Source organism: Conger conger, chromosome 4 (assembly GCF_963514075.1).
Source record: "Conger conger chromosome 4, fConCon1.1, whole genome shotgun sequence".
In the NCBI taxonomy this organism is placed as follows: domain Eukaryota; kingdom Metazoa; phylum Chordata; class Actinopteri; order Anguilliformes; family Congridae; genus Conger; species Conger conger.
The window spans coordinates 41,693,406-41,714,604 of NC_083763.1; the positions used below are offsets into that span (position 1 = coordinate 41,693,406).

At 41.9% G+C, this 21,199-nt stretch overlaps 1 protein-coding gene across 2 annotated transcripts in view; it reads left to right on the forward strand.

The window, feature by feature from the left end:
- Nucleotides 1–12,968: 12,968 nt before the first annotated feature.
- Nucleotides 12,969–21,199, forward strand: part of LOC133126357 (serine/threonine-protein kinase N2-like) — a 41,756-nt gene continuing 33,525 nt past the window's right edge. For both annotated transcript variants that reach the window (XM_061238519.1, XM_061238520.1), the window contains exon 1: nt 12,969–13,315. In XM_061238519.1, the coding sequence (XP_061094503.1) occupies nt 13,295–13,315 (21 nt within the window). In that variant the 5' untranslated portion in view covers nt 12,969–13,294. The remainder of the gene's footprint in view (nt 13,316–21,199) is intronic.

The following is a 21,199-nucleotide window of genomic DNA, read 5'->3' on the forward strand; positions in this document are numbered from 1 at the left end:
CGCCGTGCATTTACAACCCAGCATTGGTTTAATGATGGTTTTAAGTCCCGCTAGTGCAAAGAGCGCGATGCCTTACAGGAGATACCCCGTGACTCCCCCCGCCTGCCCGGCATTCACATAAATACAAGCTGAATAAGCATACTTATGGCCGAGTGTCATGTATTATGTGCATTTAATACTCCTTACTGAGGCTCCGTTTCTAATTAATTGCGTTTGTGAAAGTTTGCAGCATTAGACCAGATTCACAGATATTTTATGAAATTAAAGCCATGCAACACCTTTCCATATGGCAAATTAATGAACTCACGAGACATTGCCAATGTATGGAGCGCTAGTGAACATCTGCGTCTGGGGAGATTGGGGGGGGTGGAGGACTGATGGGAATTTCTAATAAGGGGGCCATACAGTATATTTATGGTTCTCCTCTATTACTGGAGCTTTAAATAATAAAGTAAAATAAATAGCATCCATTAAACTGATCACATTGTGCTAACACAAATTGTGTTTATTATGCTAATGGTACATGAAATTAAGAAAAGGACCTTTATGCCAGTGGATTTAATTAATGAGCTTTAGGACAGGCACTGAGATGTAATTCATTTCAGTATAAGTAAGTCTAATTTGCAGTTCCATGGGTCCTCACACCGCTGATTGTGTGAGTTATTCTTGCAGATGTGCTGCTCGCAGCATGTCTCTCCATTAGAAATGAACACCTCATTATATAAACTGTACCTAATTAAACATAATACTGCTCTGCATTGACTCATTAATGCAGCCTTTTGTCAAACTCGTCTCAAGTAGAGAGGGGGAAAAAAAACAGTTCTGGACACAACAGCTACATTATTACCCCTTGAACCTAGACTACCAATACCCATGCATGCACACACACACACGTGCATGCACTTGCACACACACGCAGGCTCACAGTCTTTACCCGCAAACTTGTTCCCAAATGCGACTGATTAAAAATGTCAACAGCAACCCTGCTTCACTTCTTTTTTCATCATCCTCTTCCTGATACATGCAGACCGCAGTATTTTCTTGACGCTCTCGTCTCTCCAAGCTGAGGCTGGAAAGGCACTGAATGGACTTACCCCCCCCCCCAAACCCCTGCCCAAACCCCCATTTAATGAACTGCTAACTTAACCCCCAAGGAACGGGACCCCCACTAATCACACCCGTGATGCATGAAGGCTCAGAGGGGGAAAAAAAATTAGACAAATGTGGGAAACCACAGGAAGTCACCCAAAGACAGAAAATGGGGAAAATCCAGGCCACTTCTCTTTGAGTCTCTCCCCTTTGCCAACTGCTAACCAGCAATAAGTCAGTGCTAATTAAAAAGACCCCAAAATACACAACTGCTTTGAATGGACTGGCACCATCAATCCCAGAAGCGTACTGTATGCGGTTCTTCCTTATGCAGATGGGATGGGGAGGGGGTGGGGACAGAGATGGGGGTGGCCAGATGGGCCCCTTCTCCATTCAGCAACCAGCTCGGCCTTGAGTCCTTTGGAAAGGGTATAGTTTGACAAGGGGGGAAAAATCTCAGCATGCGGCTATAGGCATGACCTGACAATTGAGCTACCGAAGCAAATTTGACTTTACTTTCCCTCATTTGTTGAACTAACCCTTGCCATCTCTGAACAATATTACAAGTTAATTAGAAATAATATTAGTACGACAGTTTTTGTAGCATCTGTTATGCACACATATATGTTTAAAGTATGATTCATGACCGTCATTATTCCCGAAGGCAAGAGCAAGAATAAATATAGACGCCCCCACCTCGGTGTTCAATTTACGAGACATAATTAAGAGTGTATGATACTCAAAGAACAAATAAACACAAATTTCATGGGAAAATATCCACTTTCCTTTCACCCCGAAAGCAGTGGGATATCGGAGATGGGGGAGAGGCCTGAATGGCAGACTGTTCTGGAAGGGCCGCGGTCATTACCCGTTGCTTTCTCAGTGTAATGTGAAACCTTCCTGAAAGCTCTCTGAAGTTGACAGTTTTTCACATGAGCAGTGTTAATTACTGTAATGGCATGCGTTCTCATTAAGTCATTGTTTACGTGTCCTGCGGCCTTGTGGAGGAAGCATGTCTTTGGCTTGGCTCTGGTCTGCGGCTTCATCTCGCCTCTCCGCCAAAAGCTCTCGTTAACAAAAACAGCTGCTTCTTCTGGCCAGAGCCCCCTCCCAATTGGGAGGGCGCTATCGGACAGGCTACTACTGAGTGGGGTTTGGATGGAGAGGGGCCTGCTAGAATTGTCGTGGGTGTCAGAGTATGAGAAATGTCAGTAAACCATCATTATGGAACACTCTGGAACACTGGCCCTGCCCAGTCCTGCAACAGGAGCCTGCTTCAATGCCTCTTCTCCTGTGAGACTGGATAGGTTCCACAATCCCAGGACCATCACCTCAATCCATCAGAGAATAACTTCTTCCATGATCTGGGTGAGCATGAGAACACTTCATATAACAAAAACAGCTCTCTCTTAAAGGACTGAGCAGATTATATCCAACAAATATAAAAAATAAATGGAAACCTTTGGTTATTGCAACTTGCATTGGAGCAAAGGGCATTGAGAATCATCAATCACACTGGCTTCCCTGGGTGGTACCAAATTAGCTTAGTTTCTTTGACCACAAAATAAGCTTTATTTGCTTTTGGTTGCACATAAGAGTGACTATGCTGTGGACACAGATAGCCATATTCAGTAACTGTCTAGAGAGTCATGGGATGCATTATGTTTTATCTTTTTAAAAGAAACCTTTGAAAATCATTTTATGACATAAGAGTGGAACATACAAGTAAGGTACATTTCAGTCTCAAAACAGTTAGGGAGCTAAAGAACCCCTCCCTTACACACTGCAGGATTTCACACACTTCTAAATCTCAGAATGTATGTTCAATTAAGGGTCTGTAAGAAGGATTAATACTCAATCTCAAATGCATGACAATATTTAAATTGCCGGTTTATACATGTCTGAAAAAAAAATGTAGTGGTAGTTATAATGAATGAAAATTAGACTGTCTACTTAGGATACATCCTATTTTCTCTGAATGCCTTAACTACAAAAGCTTTAATTCTGCAATCAGTCGATGGATCTAGCTCAAATTGGTATTCTTTATTGGGTCTCTCTGTTGCTGCCAGACACAGCCTTTGAAAAACAAATTCCTGGGAATAAAAGAAAAAGAGATTAATTTATCATTAAGGCAGCGCTTAATTGAAGTCAATTCTGAACAAACTTGAATTCAATTTCTGCTCATTAAATTGAATGTGTTCTGCCTTTCTCCCATCATCGCTTTGAGCTTGCAGATGAGAACAAGGGACTAACTTCAAAATTATTAAATTGAGGGGAGTTTATTTGGCCTTCACATGCCAGAGCTGCTTTGATGAGCGCTTTTTGGCACCGAACGGAAGGAAGAGCAGCTGGAAAAAAAAATCAAATTGAAACTAAGCCTTGGAAAATTGAAGAAAACGCGAGCTTAATAATATTTAATAATTAAATTTCCACAAACAATAGCGGCAAATGAAGTAATCTGCGAAGTGCGAAACGTCATTTGCATAATTGACGCCAGTCCCCCCTGTAAATGAATAATGAAGATAATAAAAGATGTTGCTAAAATTGGCCACAATAACAGCAAAATTTCATCAAGCCCCGCTCTCTGATTAATCTGCTCTTGCAAATCAGCGCGGAGAGGGGGAGCGCGTGATTAACCACACTGGGGACCGCTGCGGCAGACAACCTGCCCTGCTTGTGAGGCTGGAGGGCTGCGTGTGCGTTCGCCCTCAGCGCAGCTGCTGCGGGCTCTGTCTGGCGGAGCACCTCTGAAGGAGTGCAACCAACTTCCAGCGTAATATGTATCGTCATTAACCCCTCACGCACCGACTCCTGGCTTAAACACTCATTAGCCTTTTTCTTCACTCGCCACCCCCCCCCCCCCCCCCAACCCCGTCCCGCGTCCCCCCTCCTTCAATCATGGCTGAAACTCTGGTTGCTCGGGAAACCCAAATAAAAAGTGCCGGGAAGATATTTTGCGCGTGGGCCTCTGACCGCGGTAACTATGCATCCGTGGTTGTGTTCAAAACCGCATACTAGCGCACTACTCGTACTAAATTTCAGACTGATTTTCATTGAAAACTAGTACTAGTAGTATGCTTAGTATGTGATTTTGAACACAGCACATTTCTTTACTAAGCTTCAAAGCACTGGGTGATGGGTGAATGTGGGGAAATGGTAGGTGACAACTGAAATTATTCCACTCAGCAACAACGGTTCTGACCAACTATTGGCCAGTTGCACGAGTGGGCAACAAATAGACAATAAGAACAACAGCACAATTTCAATAAATAAATAAAAAATTCAAATGTGATAACATGGGTGTCAAATGATACCGTATTAATTATTAAGTTTATGAACTATTTTGCCTATTGCTTCTGGGGCCTAAGGCACTACCCACAGAAGTTATTTTTGATTTAAGTTTTTTCTCTGCAGGTACATGTATATTCTTTTGATGAACTGCCTTTTTGGAGTATACTTTGCTTAAATTATAGATCATAACATCTTATTTTACTGTGTACAGTGGTATCTTTTTAACAGACACATAGTCTGTAGGGGTGCCTGAAATTTGTACTTTCATTACTTATTGATGTTTCATTAAACTCCATGCTGGTACCTCATCCAGGTTGTGGTCCTATAATTCCACATGCCTGCAGGGCTCGATTCCGGCTCACTACACACCTCTACAGGATAATGTGGTTATTGAAAATGGATGAGCGGATGGATTATACTATAATAATAAACAGTATAATAAAACCGTTTTTAGTCCCTGGTGATAGGAAAAATTAAAGAATCTCACTCGAAGCCATGATTCCCACATAGGCCGCTGCAGCGCAGCAAAACTGCGAATTACAAACGACACTTCCGTAATAGTTTTTGCCTCTGCGCCAGGTAAAGGTGGCCTTGTCGGGAAGGTACATCAATCCGGGCTGCAGTTAGCACCGGGAAAGCTTGCCACTTCCCGGCTCCCATTCATACCTCTGGAGGCTGAGGTGTCCGGAACAGGGACTCTGGCAACAGGGAAGAGTGAAACTGATGCAGATTGGCCTTGAGGGGAATACACGCTTACAGATTTTCGGTTTATGCCTACAGGAGCAGAAGAGGTGTCAGATTAATGCGCCTGCACCGCATTGTCTTCCCCCGGTGTGGAAACTCTAGCGCAAGCTGAAATTGGTAAGGGCACTGTACAGCGGGAGCTTTGCTAAACTTTGCTCTGGCTTTCCCATTCGAGGGCTGAGAGTGAACCCTCCTATCTCTGACATTTAAATCAATGGGTCAACACATCATAGAGCCCTAGGCTGTATGCTGTGCAAACCCATTATGGGAATGTATAACATGCTTTTTCAACATAACAGATTCACTCATATTTTTCATGCTCGCAGATTCTGAAACTCTGATGGCATATGCATAGCGTATGATGCCCCTAATTAAGCTTGTATTTTATAGCCAAATTAATTTGATTAAAGTCATATTCTTACATGTTCTTCAACAGCCTGTTAAACAGATCGAATGAAAGTCCAGCAAAATAAAGCACAACCGAGAGCCAACATTCTTTAAACCATACTGTGGCCCGTGTCAGGTTTCATTACATATAAATAATACAGGCGGGTGACTTTACACACTGAAGAACCTGCCCAAGGCCCTATGTGTATTCCTGCTTTAATGGGATGCGTTTCCTGTGCGCTGGTTTCTATTTTGTTTCTTCCTTAAATTAGGGAGTCGATTCATTGCATGTGTAACCATGCAAAAAAAAAAAAAAAAAAACTAAATAAAGGTCATTACATAGAGGCATCATCGGCAGAACAGTTATATAATAGTGAATCTGTGCACACTACAGTACATGTTACTATTGGAAACCACACTGAGGGAGTGGGTTCACATGTTATGGAAGGCACATGTTATGCTACAATAAATGCTATTGAATGTGTTGTTTGTGGTTGAATAAAGCCAATATTACATTGAAATTCTTCTGTGAGACAGAAGAGTAGAATTCCTCCCCAAAGAACAGATGGGAGATAAAAGAATGCTCTGTGGAACATTTCAGGGGCTTGTTGTCCAAGTGCTTGAACACACGTTCAGATATCTCTAATGAGACTGAGGCCTGAACTAATTGGACTTAAGTATGCAGCCATGCAGTCCATGCATTCTTCTTCCATATAAATCAGCCTCGACTGGAAAACCAGTATATTAATACTGTTCCCATTTATTCTGTTTGGCAGCATAAAGATAAGCATATGTGAAGCGTAATTTCAATCACTTTATACATAATCCGATTTGAAATTAAACGATAATCAAAATGGAAAAACTCCAAGCTTAAAAATTACGTCCTAAAAAAGGGCTAAATTTCTTAATCTTCAGTCATTCCTGTCTCTAGGAATTTTATTTTTATGGTTGCATGATGACCGAGCCAGTGACCACTGAAACATGTTATAACAGGCAATTAGCACTCACCAGCTTTCTTTCCGCAAAATAAAGTCAAATCCAGATTGAACTACAGAAGTAAGAGAAAGCGTTGCAAGTTTTAATCATCTTAAACTGCCCACTCGTTAAACTTTCAACAGTGCAAACGTATCAGATGTCATTTTGGTAAATAAATGATGAAATACGGGTTTATGGATGGTCAGGGAGTTTTAAAACCAGGCAGAAAACATGGCAGTGAAATTTATCCCATGCTTTTCCGTACAAAAAAACATTCTGCAAAAACAAGTGGCACTTTTTAAATCCACCACATTCCTTGCCAGAATATAAAATGAAGTATTTCTTCACGGAGACGAGCGAGTGGATATATTTCGGAAAGCATTTACTGTAAGGGTCAGCCGTGGTGTTGAGTAGCCGTTTTAGGTTGCTTCCGACGTTTTCCGAATCAATCCACTCAACTTAAGCAGACGGGTCCGGTTGTTCCCGGAAAGGGTGACTCCCCGCAGGTCACCAACTGGATCTAGAATGTCCTCTCTTTCAGGAACACCGAACAACTCTTGTGATGATTTTATTTGGCTGAATCTCACTGCGCGTTGTGACTCATCCACTCCGCTTTTTCAGATATTCCCACCTTCCTCAGGACTTATATAAAGCATACACCCTCACTTTCACTTTATTTGTGTCCTGACTTGTAATAAGGGAAGTAACATGACCACTAAATACTTGTTTCACAATTCCTGACAGCTTAGGGTTTATATTATAAACACTAAAAGTGTAATATTGTGAAATAGTGTCTTAACCAATGACCCATAAAAAAATATAGGCCTATTTTTGCCTATGAGCACTGTCTTATTTCCCCACGAGGACCTTGTTAATGTGTCTTAACAAATGGCATGTAATTAGTCCCATTCACATACCCACAGCCATTAATTTGATTTTAACCTCCTCCGTCCAATTAACAAAATGTAGGTTGGAAAATAAATGGCAGACGCCTGAGCAAATTAATTATGTGCCCACCAAGCTGTTTTCCAGTGAGCCACTGCGAGGGCTAGCAGTGGAGCACTGGCCCATTGTGGCTCCTGGCATATGTGAACAGGGACAGCAAAGCTGCTCTGGGGCCTATATTCTCGCAGATCCTATGTACCATCAAGGCACAGTCCATATACTGTATACACACGGTCAAAATTTATGAGGGGGTCTCTGAAACTATTTCAGCAAGTTATTTTTTGTTGTTGCTTATGTGTCTCTGTCGAGTTGCTTTTCTTACTAGAGTGCCACATTATCAAATCTAATTCCATCCTGAGCACATTTCTAGATCCCCTAATGCTGTGTGGTATTTGAAGATCTGCAAGGCTGTTGTTAATTATAAATTTTTATGTGTAAGCTAGGGTGTTATTTTCATTGCAAACTATTAGATAAACAAAGTCAGCCTTGTATTAAGGCCACTTTGTGTGCAACATTGCCCCTTAGAGGTCAAATGAAATGGAATTGAGTCCTAAAGGCCACCCATCAACAGAATGTGTGTACATGACTTTGGTGCAGGCGTGTGAAATCCCGGCTCAGAAGGTAGAATTCTGTTACAATCACCTGGATTTGCTATTTAGCAGCTAGGAGGTTGAAGAAACACATGGCATGACTTTTACTTTCTGACCCTTGGACTTTACACCTCTGCTTTGATTAAATGTCTTGTATGGCATTAAAAATAGACAGTTTGATAGCCTATATTAAGATGCCATTCAAGAAACACTAAAACGACCATTTAAAATTCCCTCCACCTAGGGAGCAAAATAATATCAAAGAATGTTTTTCTTCTGTACATGTCAGTTCTTTCTGACACTCGAGTAGAAACAGGCTTCACATCTTTAGACGTCCATTTTCAGAGCCATTCACAGGGCTGCTTTGTTCCATGGGATGGGTCAGTCTCTGTAACTGGGGCCAGATTTGCGATGACTCAGGCTCTCCCATTACTTACGGCTTGTCGTACAACCCTCGCTAAAATTATATGTAACACATGTAAAATATTCATGGGAAATAAAATGTTACAGTAACCTGTGCGTCATGACACAGGCAGGAACCGTGTCACTGAAAACCTATGAATGTCAGTCAGCTTCTGGCTTCATGTTCCCCTCTGGGAACTGCATTAAGTGTTTGATAAACATGAGTTCCCCCATCTGCTCTGGGCCGAGATGTGCCACAGGTCTTGCATTAAAAAAGCCCGAGCTGAACCCACGTGTAAGACGATCCTTGCCTCTGACTGCGGAGATACCGGTAAAGGCACTCGCGGACTGCATCCCTTGTTAATTTCATCCATCGCTGGAATCTCCAGTTTGATTGCGGAAAACTTTTTTTTTTTTCATGGAATAACTGTTAAAATGAAGTCAGGCGATGATGTCAGCCGCTGCGCGCGAGATGCAACGGAGGAAGCAGACGTTTGTTATTTTTTCTGCGAATGCTCTGTACTATGCGTCAGGTGCAGTGCACCAGAGCATTAAATGAATATGTGCATTGTGTCTGTAACCGGAACTCTGGCCCCATGAAAGGAGAGAGTGCAAAGGGGTGAAAAAGTGGCGTTTACATTACCTCCCATATGTATATTTTAATGAAGAAAGGATGTGTTTTCCCTCAAAGGCGTAATTGTTTTCGATCCTTTTCGCAGCTGACAATGATTATGCATTCGCCCCAGCTTCAAGTTCACAGAACCCAATATTGTCCGCCTCAATTTTTATTGAATGCCAGTATTCATTTTCACGGGGTATTACAAAATCATGTACAGCAACTGTTGTCGTCAATACCGCCAAATGTGATGTGGGGTTTTGTTTCATGTACATAATTATGTGATCGCCATCCAACAAAGCTGGGTAAATGAGAAGAAAAGAAGTGGAACACTGATTAAAGACAACACAGTTTTTGCCTTTTCTTTGCGGCGGCAGAAACGATATGATGTGAAGCATCAGGAGGATGCATGAAAGCGTGGGAACTGAATCTTCCAAGTCGCCATGATACACAAAATTAGGTTTTTTATTTGTATTTCCTTCATCTCTACAGTAATATGAATAAGTTGGAGTTGAATATCAACATTTCCTGGAATTGCTATTTTAGCTATGTATAGTTTGATTCGGAATTATGGTGTCGCACTATACTCATTATAATTATCCTCGTCTTAGGGCCTACATGTTTTTTTGCCCAAATCTTTTGAAATTTGAGTGTAAGGACATGGCTTCAATGAAATTATAACTCTAACATTACTCTTTCAGTGAATGGACTCAATAAGGCTACATTGCAAACAATTTACATATTTTTATTACGATATTGAAAACAAATCCAGTCTTATGGTCCCAAGTCTTGTCATACAGTAGTTTTCAGAACTCACAAGCCTGAGAAATATGGATTACAAAGTATTTGCTACTTGAAAATTGATGCTTTGTCTCCCCCTGCTGGTGCAAATATAGTGACACGCTTGCACTTACTAGTTTAACTAGTTTAAGAATCTATTTAAGAATCTAAAATCTAAAAACTGATGTTTATATATATATATATATATATATATATATATATATATATATATATATATATATATAATATATGTGTGTGTGTGTGTGTGTGTGTGTGTGTGATTAAATGTTATACAATAGAGCTAGTGATGGTGTATATATAGCCCCAGTAAACAATCATTTTAAGAATAGCCTGATATGCATTTTCTTGTGTTAGACCATGAGCCCCAAAATTCCCAATACCTCCCATTGTAAAGGCAGCAGCTTATCAGAAGCATTTCTAAATAACTGAGAAATGTTGCTGCTCACAGGAAGCAGCATAATCAGGAGAGCCGTAGGGCTGGGGTCAGGTGTTTAAGGATGAACAAGGTCAATACGAGTGTAAGGATAAATTACACGGCGCCCAGATCCAGTAAAATTAGGTGCGGTTGTCAGTGTTTTAGAATTGCTCGAAGAAGTTGGCAGAAGTTCCTGACAGAATGATGGAACAGACAAGGTTATTTGCACAGAGGCAAAATAGTGCAGTGCTGATCAATTATCTCCAGTGGGGATGGGTAAAATGCATTACGTTATAATCCCAACCCTGTTATAACTCAACAAACTTTTAGTTCTTTATCTGAACAGACATATGGCTCCTCATGCCTGCTAATTGAAATTACAGGTGTGACTTGAGAAGCTTCCAAGTGTTTTGACTGAACTTAAAATGCCTCTGAGAATTTTATCAGTATACTCCAATAGTAATTGTGACAACCCAAACTCTATGGAACAGCACCATCATATAACTCTTCTAATGCCTTCATGTTTTTTTCTTATGTTGGCACAACATTTAGCGCTTCTCTCAGGAAAAACAGGTCCTCTTTTTTCATGGTTGATCAAGACCTTATGATAATGAAAATGCTTTATAGAGAGTTTTTGCTGCCTTTTTGCCAGACTGAAAAATGTATCATTGACATGCATATTTGAAATGCAGCACTCTAAACCCTGAACTTCCTCCTTACCGAACAGTCCTTATCAAATGCAACAGTGATTGATGGAGGCAAAAGGTATGACTTTTTATATTTCTGTGATAAGATGAGCTGCTCAGAGAAACATTGCAATTGCATTTTTCCCCAAGTGGTTATGAATACAAAATGTAATGTCTTTTGTATGAGTCTACAGAATTCTCACAGCCTTCTGGTGTCCAGGAAGACCATACATTTACAATATACTGACATGTAGAACCAGTAAAACTATTAACATCATGTTTATGTCAGCATTGGTTGTGTCTCATCCAAAATACAATGATATATTTTTGATATTCTGTCCTGTGCAAAAGCATAAACAACCAGCTCTTTGCTAATAGTGATTGTAGTCTTGAGTGTTATGAAATACTGGAGGCCAATCTTATTTAATTCTATGTTTCCACTAGGGGGAGTCCTAAGTGCAGTCCTAACTCAGTGCAGTAAATAATGTTGCTCAACTCCTGAGAAAGGGCAACAAAGAACCTTGGGGAATATGCCTAAAATATGAATTCATATTCATATGCTCAGTAAAAACTGTGATGGAGCCATCCATATAACAAAAATGTTATAGTTTTTGGGTGTTTTTTTGTGTGCTTAAAACCTGAAACCCCCAATTTGCACTTTTGTCAATTTTAGGCCATTATGCTTTGTGCACACTTCCAATGACTTCATAAAGCTGATCTGAGGCAATGCAAAACAGTTTTCTATTTGCTAACAGATCTATGTGGAACTTGATGACTTGATTGCATCTTGGGGTCACCAAGTCTCAAATAGAACAATAAAACGTCACCTCCATACCAACAAACTCTTTGGAAGAGTGGCACAAAGAAAGGACCTACTGAGCTAAATAAAAAAAACAAGCTTCTGAAGTTTGCCAAACATCATTGGAATTGTGATTTGAAGAGAGTTATATAGTCAGATGGGACACAAATGTAATATTTGGTCATACACATCAGTGACATGTTTGGTGGCAAAAGCAGAATGCAAACAAGGAGAAGCACCTCATACCTATTGTCAAATATGGAGGTGGGTCATTGATGTTTTGCTGCCAGTGGTATGGGGCACTATTTAATATCAATGGCCTAATGAATTCAACAAAATACCAGAACATTTTGGCAGAAAATCGGGTTGTCTCTGCTAGAAAGCTGAGATTTGGTGGTATGGTGGATTTTCCAGTAGCATGATGATTCCAAACCTACATCAAAATCCAAACAGAAATGGTTAAGTGAAAACAACATTCATGTTCTGCAATAGCCATCTCAGTCTGTACTGAAGAGGGCAACCCATAAGTGCAAACCCAAGATATCAATACTCCTATTCTGCATGGAGGAATGATCAAAAATCCCTCTAAATGTGTTGTCTAACCTTATCACACATGATGGGAAAATACTTATTTGCTAGGGGTGGTTGCACAAAGTATTAAACCAGGGGTGCCAATAATTGTGAACCCTGTTTTTATGACTCGTTGAAGTAGACTAAGTTAGGGCAGCAATGTAAAATTCCAAGCTCTCTTGTTTCACAGTTTTTATTTATTTAGCTAACATATTGGCTAAGCTTACTATCATCTCAGAAAATGCTGATCTCCTGGGATTTTCACGCAAAACAGTCACTAGAGTTTGCAGAGAATGGTGCAAGAAAAGAAAAAGAAAAAAAGCAACAACAAAAAAGCAGCAGTTCTGCGGGAAAAAACGCGTAGTTAATGAGAGAGGTCAGAGAAGAAGGGTCGGACTGGTCTAAACTCACAGAATGGTGACAGTAACATTGCATTACAACAGTGGTATGTAGAAGAGCATCTCCGAACACACAAGGCGTCATAACATAACAATTTGACTTATTAATGGCTTGGTTCACAGAGGCAGAACAAGTATTTAGGCACTGCAGTGCTATCGAACAGCTCCTCTAGGGAAAATGTGTTGGCCTCATATGCTTGCATGGAGTTTATGATCACATGACTGAAAGTGCAAGAACTGATTCTGGCTGCGAGGCTGGGAGTAAAAGGATTTAGGATCACAGTGCACAGCCAGAGGCTGTCCGGGCGGAGGTTGCAAAGCTAACACGCCTCAGTTTCAGAGAGGTTCCTAAGATATATAAAATAAACGGGGAATTTTAGTTTTCATTACTTTTAATCAAGGCAGAGGTAAAGCAGCGCCATGAAAAATGCGGTGCTTCCAGGCTGACCCATGGTCTGGTTGCTACAGTAGCCTGACGGTTTCCTTGTAGCATACGCGTATAAAGGGAAACAGAAGAAAAGCCGGGGAATTCTGTAGCAGTATTTTTTATACGCTTCTAGAGTTTGATTCAAAGTTGAGAGCCAAGATGGCAGCCGATTCCGTGCAGGTAAGAAAACTTAGCTAACCCTTGCAGCTAGTTAATGAATCCGCAAAATTGACCGCTACTGTTAAGGATTCCCACTTGATTCCCACTCCCATTTTCCTCTTGGTGGATTTCCATAGGAAATTTAGCGTATTGCACAAAATGTTTTTTTGGAAAGCAGGATCAAGGTCTGTCTAGATAGACGAATCAAACAATATACCAACTGGTGCGGACTAGCCAGCAAGTCAGCTTGATGGCATAAATGTCCATAGTCATAGTCAAATTTAATTTTCTGCCTATAGCCGAAAGTGAAATGTCACAGATAGCCTATCATATTTACGAAAAAAGAATCGTGACAAAAACAGGTTTTTCATGTGCAGGTTGTCAGTCGGTCTATCGAGCAAGAAGTTCAAGCATTAACTAGCTAAGGCTAGCTAACGTAGCATAACTGTTATGATTCCCTTGATTAAAAGGTTAACACGAACCCCTTGTCGTAGACTAAGTGAAACAATGTAATTCCAAGCTGTCTTGTTTCGAAGTTTTCATTTATTTAGCTAACATCTGATTTGTATTTTGTGGTGGTAGCTAGCAGTGCTAGTAGCACATTGACCAAACCTACTATCACCGGTCGTAGGCTATTTTTGGAAACAATTGTGAAGTAGTTGATGAATAATTCAAGAAGTTTTTGACTGTTTATATTGTTTTTAACCTTATCTTTAGCGATGGGGGGGGGGGGCTAAATCAAATTGTCTTTCCCTTGCTTTCGAGAATGCTGTAGTTGGCTATAACTTAGCTGCTCTGTGCATTGACATTTTGACAGGGCTGTCAGTGCCCTGGCCTGATGCAATTCCTTGTCAAGGCGTCTTGTTTCTGATTTCTTTGTATCGCTTAAGCGTATTTTCGGGAGGAGATTTAATTAATAAAAAAACATCCACTATGTGCTTCTGGAATTGGAAGTTTATATTCTCGTGCCAATCAATTCACCCAAGCAACGGTGAATTAGTAGTTTACAAATTACAATGTAGCCTGCTTGTTTTTTCTCTTCGAAAGACGACAACAAAACGAGAAGTATCAGTCTTGGTGGCGACAATGTCGCTTTGATTGTAATTTGATATATTGTCTGTGTTCAGTACAATTTAAATTGTTTCCCTACTGCTATCAATTGCTTACGTCGAATGTGACTCCCCTTTGATTTAATCTCCTGTCCTATCATCAGATGATTTTATTATTATTATTATTATTATTATTATTATTATTATTATTATTATTATTGGCCATTTGTGTAAATGCTGTGTTTCTATGAATTTCTGGGATGTTTAGAGATTATCCGCACCTACGGAATCACTACTTTTAGTATTTCCTCATAAGAACGCCATTTGGATATTTGCCAGTTTAAAAAACCAGCAGACAATCTGGTATTACAAGTTGGATAAATAGCATGTAAGTTAGAATAAAGTATTCCATGCTCAGTGCTCATTATAGTGAACAATGGACAGAGGAAGATTGGGATTTTCTTTACACACCCATATCTGTCTTTCATTATGACTTCTTACAATTGGGATAATGCTACAGTTTCAGCCTGTGAAAATCATACAGTTTATTATTTTAAGTCTGAATGTAAAGTAATGTATAATTAAATAAAAGCATTTTGTGGAATATATGGACTAAGTTGTGGTTGGTGTATTTTGTGCTCTATGGATTTACATTCAGATATGGGGCTTTTGAGCTTAAGTCATTTTAAGGGAAAAATCAAGGTCCTAAAAAGAGGAATGGAGAGCCTTCAGTTGGCCTGTTACCAGAAATTAAGATTGCAGAGCCTAAGTCTTTAAATCTGTTCCTTATGCAACCCTGCGCCTGAATATTTTTCTGAGGATGTTTTTCTCAAGGCTTTTCATTTTTTATTTTTCGAGACCCAATGTTTTCTGGCCTTGCAGTTCAGGTATTTTTTCTTTTCTTTTAACAAATCCCAACACACTCAAAACTGAAGAGGTGTGGATAAGGACAGTTGATGAGTGATGTCAGAATTTGGTATGTACATTAGGCAATGGTACGCTTAACCTGTAATCTTTTTGCTTTTTTTGCTTTTGAAAAATGTCTATTCCATAATAGGGGGTGTGGGTATAATAGGTACAGCAAGGAACTGTTAACCTAAGCCATTTCACCTTCCTAGAAACGGTCACCGTGCTAAGTTCTTTTTTGTTTGTTTATTCTGTCATTCCTCTGTGTTTTTTAATGAAGTCGATTCCAATGTGTGCTTATTGTTCTTGAGGAAGTATATGGCATATGAGTTCACTTCCCCTCAGTTTACTGTAGTTACAAGTCCAAGTCAGATTTAAATGGCTCTCTTTGCAATCAGTTGATTTGCCATTTATTGTGAATTACATTTCACTGACTTATAATCTAGTTGGCTCTATTCACTAGCGCTTTCCAATGGTATTCTGATTTCCTGGATTCAGTATGCTCTTGGTGCAGGGGTTTGTCTCCCTGAGCTAATTCATTGTGCTCTTAAGCATTCACATCAACCTTACACCTGCTTTCCAAATCCTGTTATGAACCGACAGTTTTCAAGCATTTTATTTAGCTAAGTCTCTAGCTCTTTATCAATATTGCTAAATATAGCTGTTATGATATGTCTATTGAACTGTCTTTGTCTTCCGTCCATTTAGTTGAATTCATCCAATCATTGAATCCATCCTACAAGTGTCTAATGTCTCAATGTTTGACACATTGTATGAGCATGTGTTCGCCTGTTTTTCTTATGCAATATAGTATAGAATACTTTGACTTGCCAGTTTGCTTTCAGAAAGTGGGTGGAGTTTAGTGTTCTTTTATAGGAGAAAAGAGGTCTGACCACTTTTCCAAATATTGAGGAGGAGTTTTCAGTGGCTTTCCTTACCAAGTGTAACCTTTTTTAAAATGATTGTTTGAGGGTTTTATATTTTCTGAGATATCTAGAATTTTAAATGTCGGTATTTCATCTATTGGACACCAAAAAAAGTGTACATGTGGCAAAGATAATTTTCCTGTTTAACACACATCAGAAATGTGTAATTATGAGCTCTATGGTGGTTATGACCAGTAATCCCCCTTGCCATATCCAGTGTTACAAGCATCATTGAACTGCAGTTGTTGTACATATATTGCTCTACTCTGTATGAAGCAGCAGTATGCAGAATTTTGTATAACTGGGTTTTGTAAAAACTGACCTACATTTTACCTGTGAGTCATTTCCCCATGAAACTCTCTGCCTCTCGATTACCAATGGGAAGCAGGTGGTATTGTAAGTAATTTAAGGAAAACATAATGCAACAGTCACTATTGTTTTAAGGTCTATCTAAACTTCTGTTTACAATAAAATGGATGCTTTCCAAAGAATAGCTAACAAATGGCATAATGCAGGGTGTTCCTTAACATTTCTGGTGACATGAGTAACGCACTAAAAAGGGAATAAGTCACTAGTAAAAATAAAAAAATAAAGGAGCCTTACAAAACATTGATTAAGAGTCATAAGTTAGGACAGCTGTGATTTAGTCTATGCTGCGTGCATTTGTGGGAGCTTCAGAATGATCCGTGTGTATTTGTTGATTAATTATGTATAGCCAAAGATTAATCTGGCGGAATGGCTGGAGCACAGATGTCGATGTGAAGAGCGGCAGACATTGTACAGATGCTGAGTGCACTATGCCTTGAAATAACACGGAGTAGTAGTTCTTTGGAAGAAACATCATCCACTGATACTTGATAATCCCAGTAGGACAAGAAAAGTGCTGCAGTGGAAGTGATGCTACTGCTCTTTTTATTGATGTCTGTTTGCTCATGAAAATTAATTTGTGTTGAGAACAGGTTGTTCATTTGAAGTGGCCATTGATCAGGCCATTCTAATTGCCTGCCACCATTTATTTTGCAAAACATTCAATACTCCACCTTTGCAATAAGAGTATTGTGGTTTAACAAGTAGCATATAAAGGGTTGGTATTTAATTGAATCTATAATATATAAGGACTTTTTGAATTAAGATCAATGAGTCGCATAAGAGAAGGCATCTTCTGCACTAAAATAAGTCCATGACTGAAATGAGTGTCAGCAGCATTCATTGAACAAACACCTTTTCTCCCCCTTTCTATAGTCTCACCTTCTGAAATGGTCCTTTTTGGAATCTGGCTTGCTGAATCAGAGCACTGTCTGTGCTGCTTATTGTGCAAGAGCTATTAACCCTATATTAATCGATTCGCAAAAGGTGTTGCTGTAAATTTGAGCAACCGTGCAGCCACGCCCAAGTAGGCAGCGAGTGCGGTTCTCAAGTGTGACAAAAAAACGTCATGGTTTCAGTTGCGAAACATAACTTCCTCTCTGCTTCATTAATTAACATTTGAGATTGGAGGTTGTGAGATCATTTTTTTAAACCAATTTGGTGTCACGCCATCTCTGAATGCATGAATAAAGTAAAAGGCTTGCATTGCTCACACCTATTTTTTGAGTTGTGCAAGCGAGTATTTAGTAAGAATAACTGGAAACCTGTCTGTCATTTTACATGGGTGTAAAATAATAACACAAATAATGGTTCAGGAATAGTAACAACTTCAAAAATGAACAAATGAGCCCCAGATTCACTGAACCAACTATTTCAGTTAATAGAATTGGATCATTTAAAATTAAGAAGACGACAGCCTTCACGCGGCCTCTCCTGTGAGTAGTGAGAAATGGTGCGAGACCAACTCATGAAACTAATGTCGCCAAAGAATCGTCGAGCTGGCGGACCAAGGTACAAGCCGAGGCCAAGACCAAGGCAGAGAACGTCCTCGCCAGGACAGGCGGACACCCCCACCGTCGAAAACCAAGGTCTGTCGGTGCTCCAACTCAACGTCGAGGGCCTTACCATCGCCAAACTCGAAGTCATCAGGCATCTTGCCGATTCCAACAAAGTGGCAGCTATTCTCCTGCAAGAGACACACTGGGTTTCTGACGACAACCTCAAACTGCCTGGGTTCTTCCTCACCGGATCCATCCACAGCAAGAAGCATGGAATGGCAACCTTTGTCCGGGAAGGACTGAGCTGGTCAGCCACCAGTCAATCTCCACCCGGCTGCAACATTGAGTGGCTGGTCACCAAAATCCAAGAAACATCTGTTGTGAATGTATACAAGCCCCCACCAACTGTACTGTATCATCACTACCATCTGTGACTCCTCCCGCCATCTATGCAGGTGACTTCAATTGCCAACATACAGATTGGGGTTACAACCACACATCACAGGATGGTGAAGCGCTGAGTGAGTGGGCTTCTAACGCTGAGGCACTGCTGCTCTTCGACCCAAAGGAGCCCCCAAGCTTCTTTTCTGCACGCTGGAACTCTCACACCAACCCAGACCTGGCCTTTGCCGTATGCCGCAGTAACGACCTGAAACCGGAGAGACTTGTCTTGGACATGTTCCCTCGTTCACACCACCGGCCATCCATCATCAAAGTACCATCACTGGTACAGCCGGTATCTGGCAAACCGGTCAGGAGATGGAACTTCAGGAAGGCGAACTGGCGGCAGTTTATGGCGGAAACGAAAAGAAGAACTGCTGGTCTCCTGGACCCAGAAGCAGCTGATGTGGATGCTGCATACGCCGCCTACTGTGAAGTCCTCCCAGGGCAGCAAAGCACAACATCCCACGTGGCTACAATAAGAACTACATCCCGGGCTGGGATGAGGAGTGCAGCTGCCTGCTGCGCCAACACCAGCAGGCAAGCTCCAGGGAAGAAATGGACGCAACAGCAACAACCCTATTGCAGAAGCTGGACGACACCCGAAGGGCCAGGTGGACTGAAGTAGTGGAAGCTATCGACTTCACCCACTCTAGCCGGAAGGCGTGGCAGACCATCAACCTGCTCTCAGGGAGAAAAACAACCCCCCGCAGGTGTCCAGTGACAGCAGATGCCATTGCTTCCCAGCTCCTGAAAAATGGTCGCTTCCCTGATGCTGACAGAAACGTCACACGATTGACCTCGTGTGAGGTATCGTCTCTCTCCAAGGCAGCTAGCGTCGATGCTAACCTCTCAGGAGACTTCACAGTAGCCGAACTAAGTGCAGCAATCAACAAACTGAAGCCGGGCAAGTCATCAGGTCGAGACAATATCCACCCAGAGTTTGTCATTCACCAAAGTGAAAGAACATCTTACTGGCTATGCTCGTTCTTCTCATCATGCTTCCGGAGGTCCAAGCTCCCAAAGACCTGGCGCCGTGCTTCCGTCATAGCCTTGCCAAAGCCGAACAAACCTGCCGAAGACCCGAAGTCCTATAGGCCCATCTCTCTGCTCTGTGTCCCATATAAGATCCTGGAGAGGCTGATTCACAGCCGCATCGAGCCAATGGTGGACCCACAACTCCCACCGGAACAAGCCGGCTTCCGCCGAGGCAGGTCAACAGTGGATCAGGTAACGCTACTCACTCAGGACATCGAGGACAGCTTTCAGGATAACGAAAAAGCTGGAGTAGTATTCCTGGACCTGACAGCCGCCTATGACACCGTGTGGCACCGTGGACTACATCTGAAACTGTTGAGGACAATCCCAGACCGGCACATGGTGAGGTTCATTATGGAGATGCTATCGAACCGTAGCTTCATCCTACAGACCAGCGATGGCCAGACCAGCAGGCTCAGAAAGTTGAAGAACGGTGTCCCGCAAGGCTCCGTCCTCTCACCAATGTTGTTCAACATATACATTCACGACCTGCCAGATACAACATCTACCAAGTATGGCTATGCGGACGACTTGGCCATCATGCTTCGCCGCCCAACATGGAAGGCGATGGAAGATGGCCTCAACCGAGACATGGGCATCCTGGCAGACTACCTCCAGAAGTGGCACCTTCAGCTCAGCATGGGCAAGACAGTGTCTGCAGCTTACCACCTTAACAATCGGGAAGCAAGAAGGGAACTGGACGTGCATGTTGGCAACAACTGCCTGGAGTTCCAGCAAGCCCCCAAGTACCTCGGCGTATGCTTGGACCGGACACTGTCCTACAAGCAACACCTGGATGAAGTGAAGGCCAAGACAACAGCAAGGGTCTCGCTCATCCGCCGCCTGGCGGGTTCGACTTGGGGAGCTTCCCCCCAGACCCTACGCATATCCACGCAAGCCCTGGTCTTACCCGTAGCAGAATACTGTGCCCCAGCCTGGAGCAGAAGTCCACATGTGAACAAGGTAGATACGGTCATCAACAGCGCCCTCCGTATAGTTACTGGTTGTCTGAAACCCACCCCTGTGTCCTACCTGCCAGTCCTAGCTGGAATCGCCCCAGCCAGTCTCCGACGGGATGCGGCTACCCTCGCCCTGGCAAGAAAAGCCCAGAAGCATGACTGGCACATCCTACACAAAGCCACAACAACACCGGCACCACCATGCAGGCTTAAGTCTCGCCATCCCTACAACAAGGCAGCACAGGAGATGCTACAGTCTATCCCTGAGGACTTGTCCAGAGACGCCTGGCTGGCAGCATCCTGGAAACAGACGTGGGAGACGGCTGGGCCCTCCTGCATGCAACGATACATCCGGGACCCAGGAGGCGGTGTAAAAGGAGAAGACATGCCACGCCATCTATGGACCTCACTGAACCGTCTGCGCTCTGGCGTCGGACGCTTCAAGTCATCTCTGAAGAAGTGGGGCCTATCGGACAGTGCGGCATGTGAGTGTGGCGAGCCTGAACAGACTGCCGAGCACATAATCACCGGCTGCCCCCTATACAGCCCACCCTCAGAAGCTGGCCTTTTCGACTTAGGACCGGAGACGAGGGCGTGGCTGCATGACACTGAGTTGGCCATCTGACGATATACGAAAGAAGAAGATTTAAAATTAATTATATTTTAAGTAAAAGAATGGGGGTTTTGGGGTTGAGATAAAAAGATAAAAAACATGAGACAA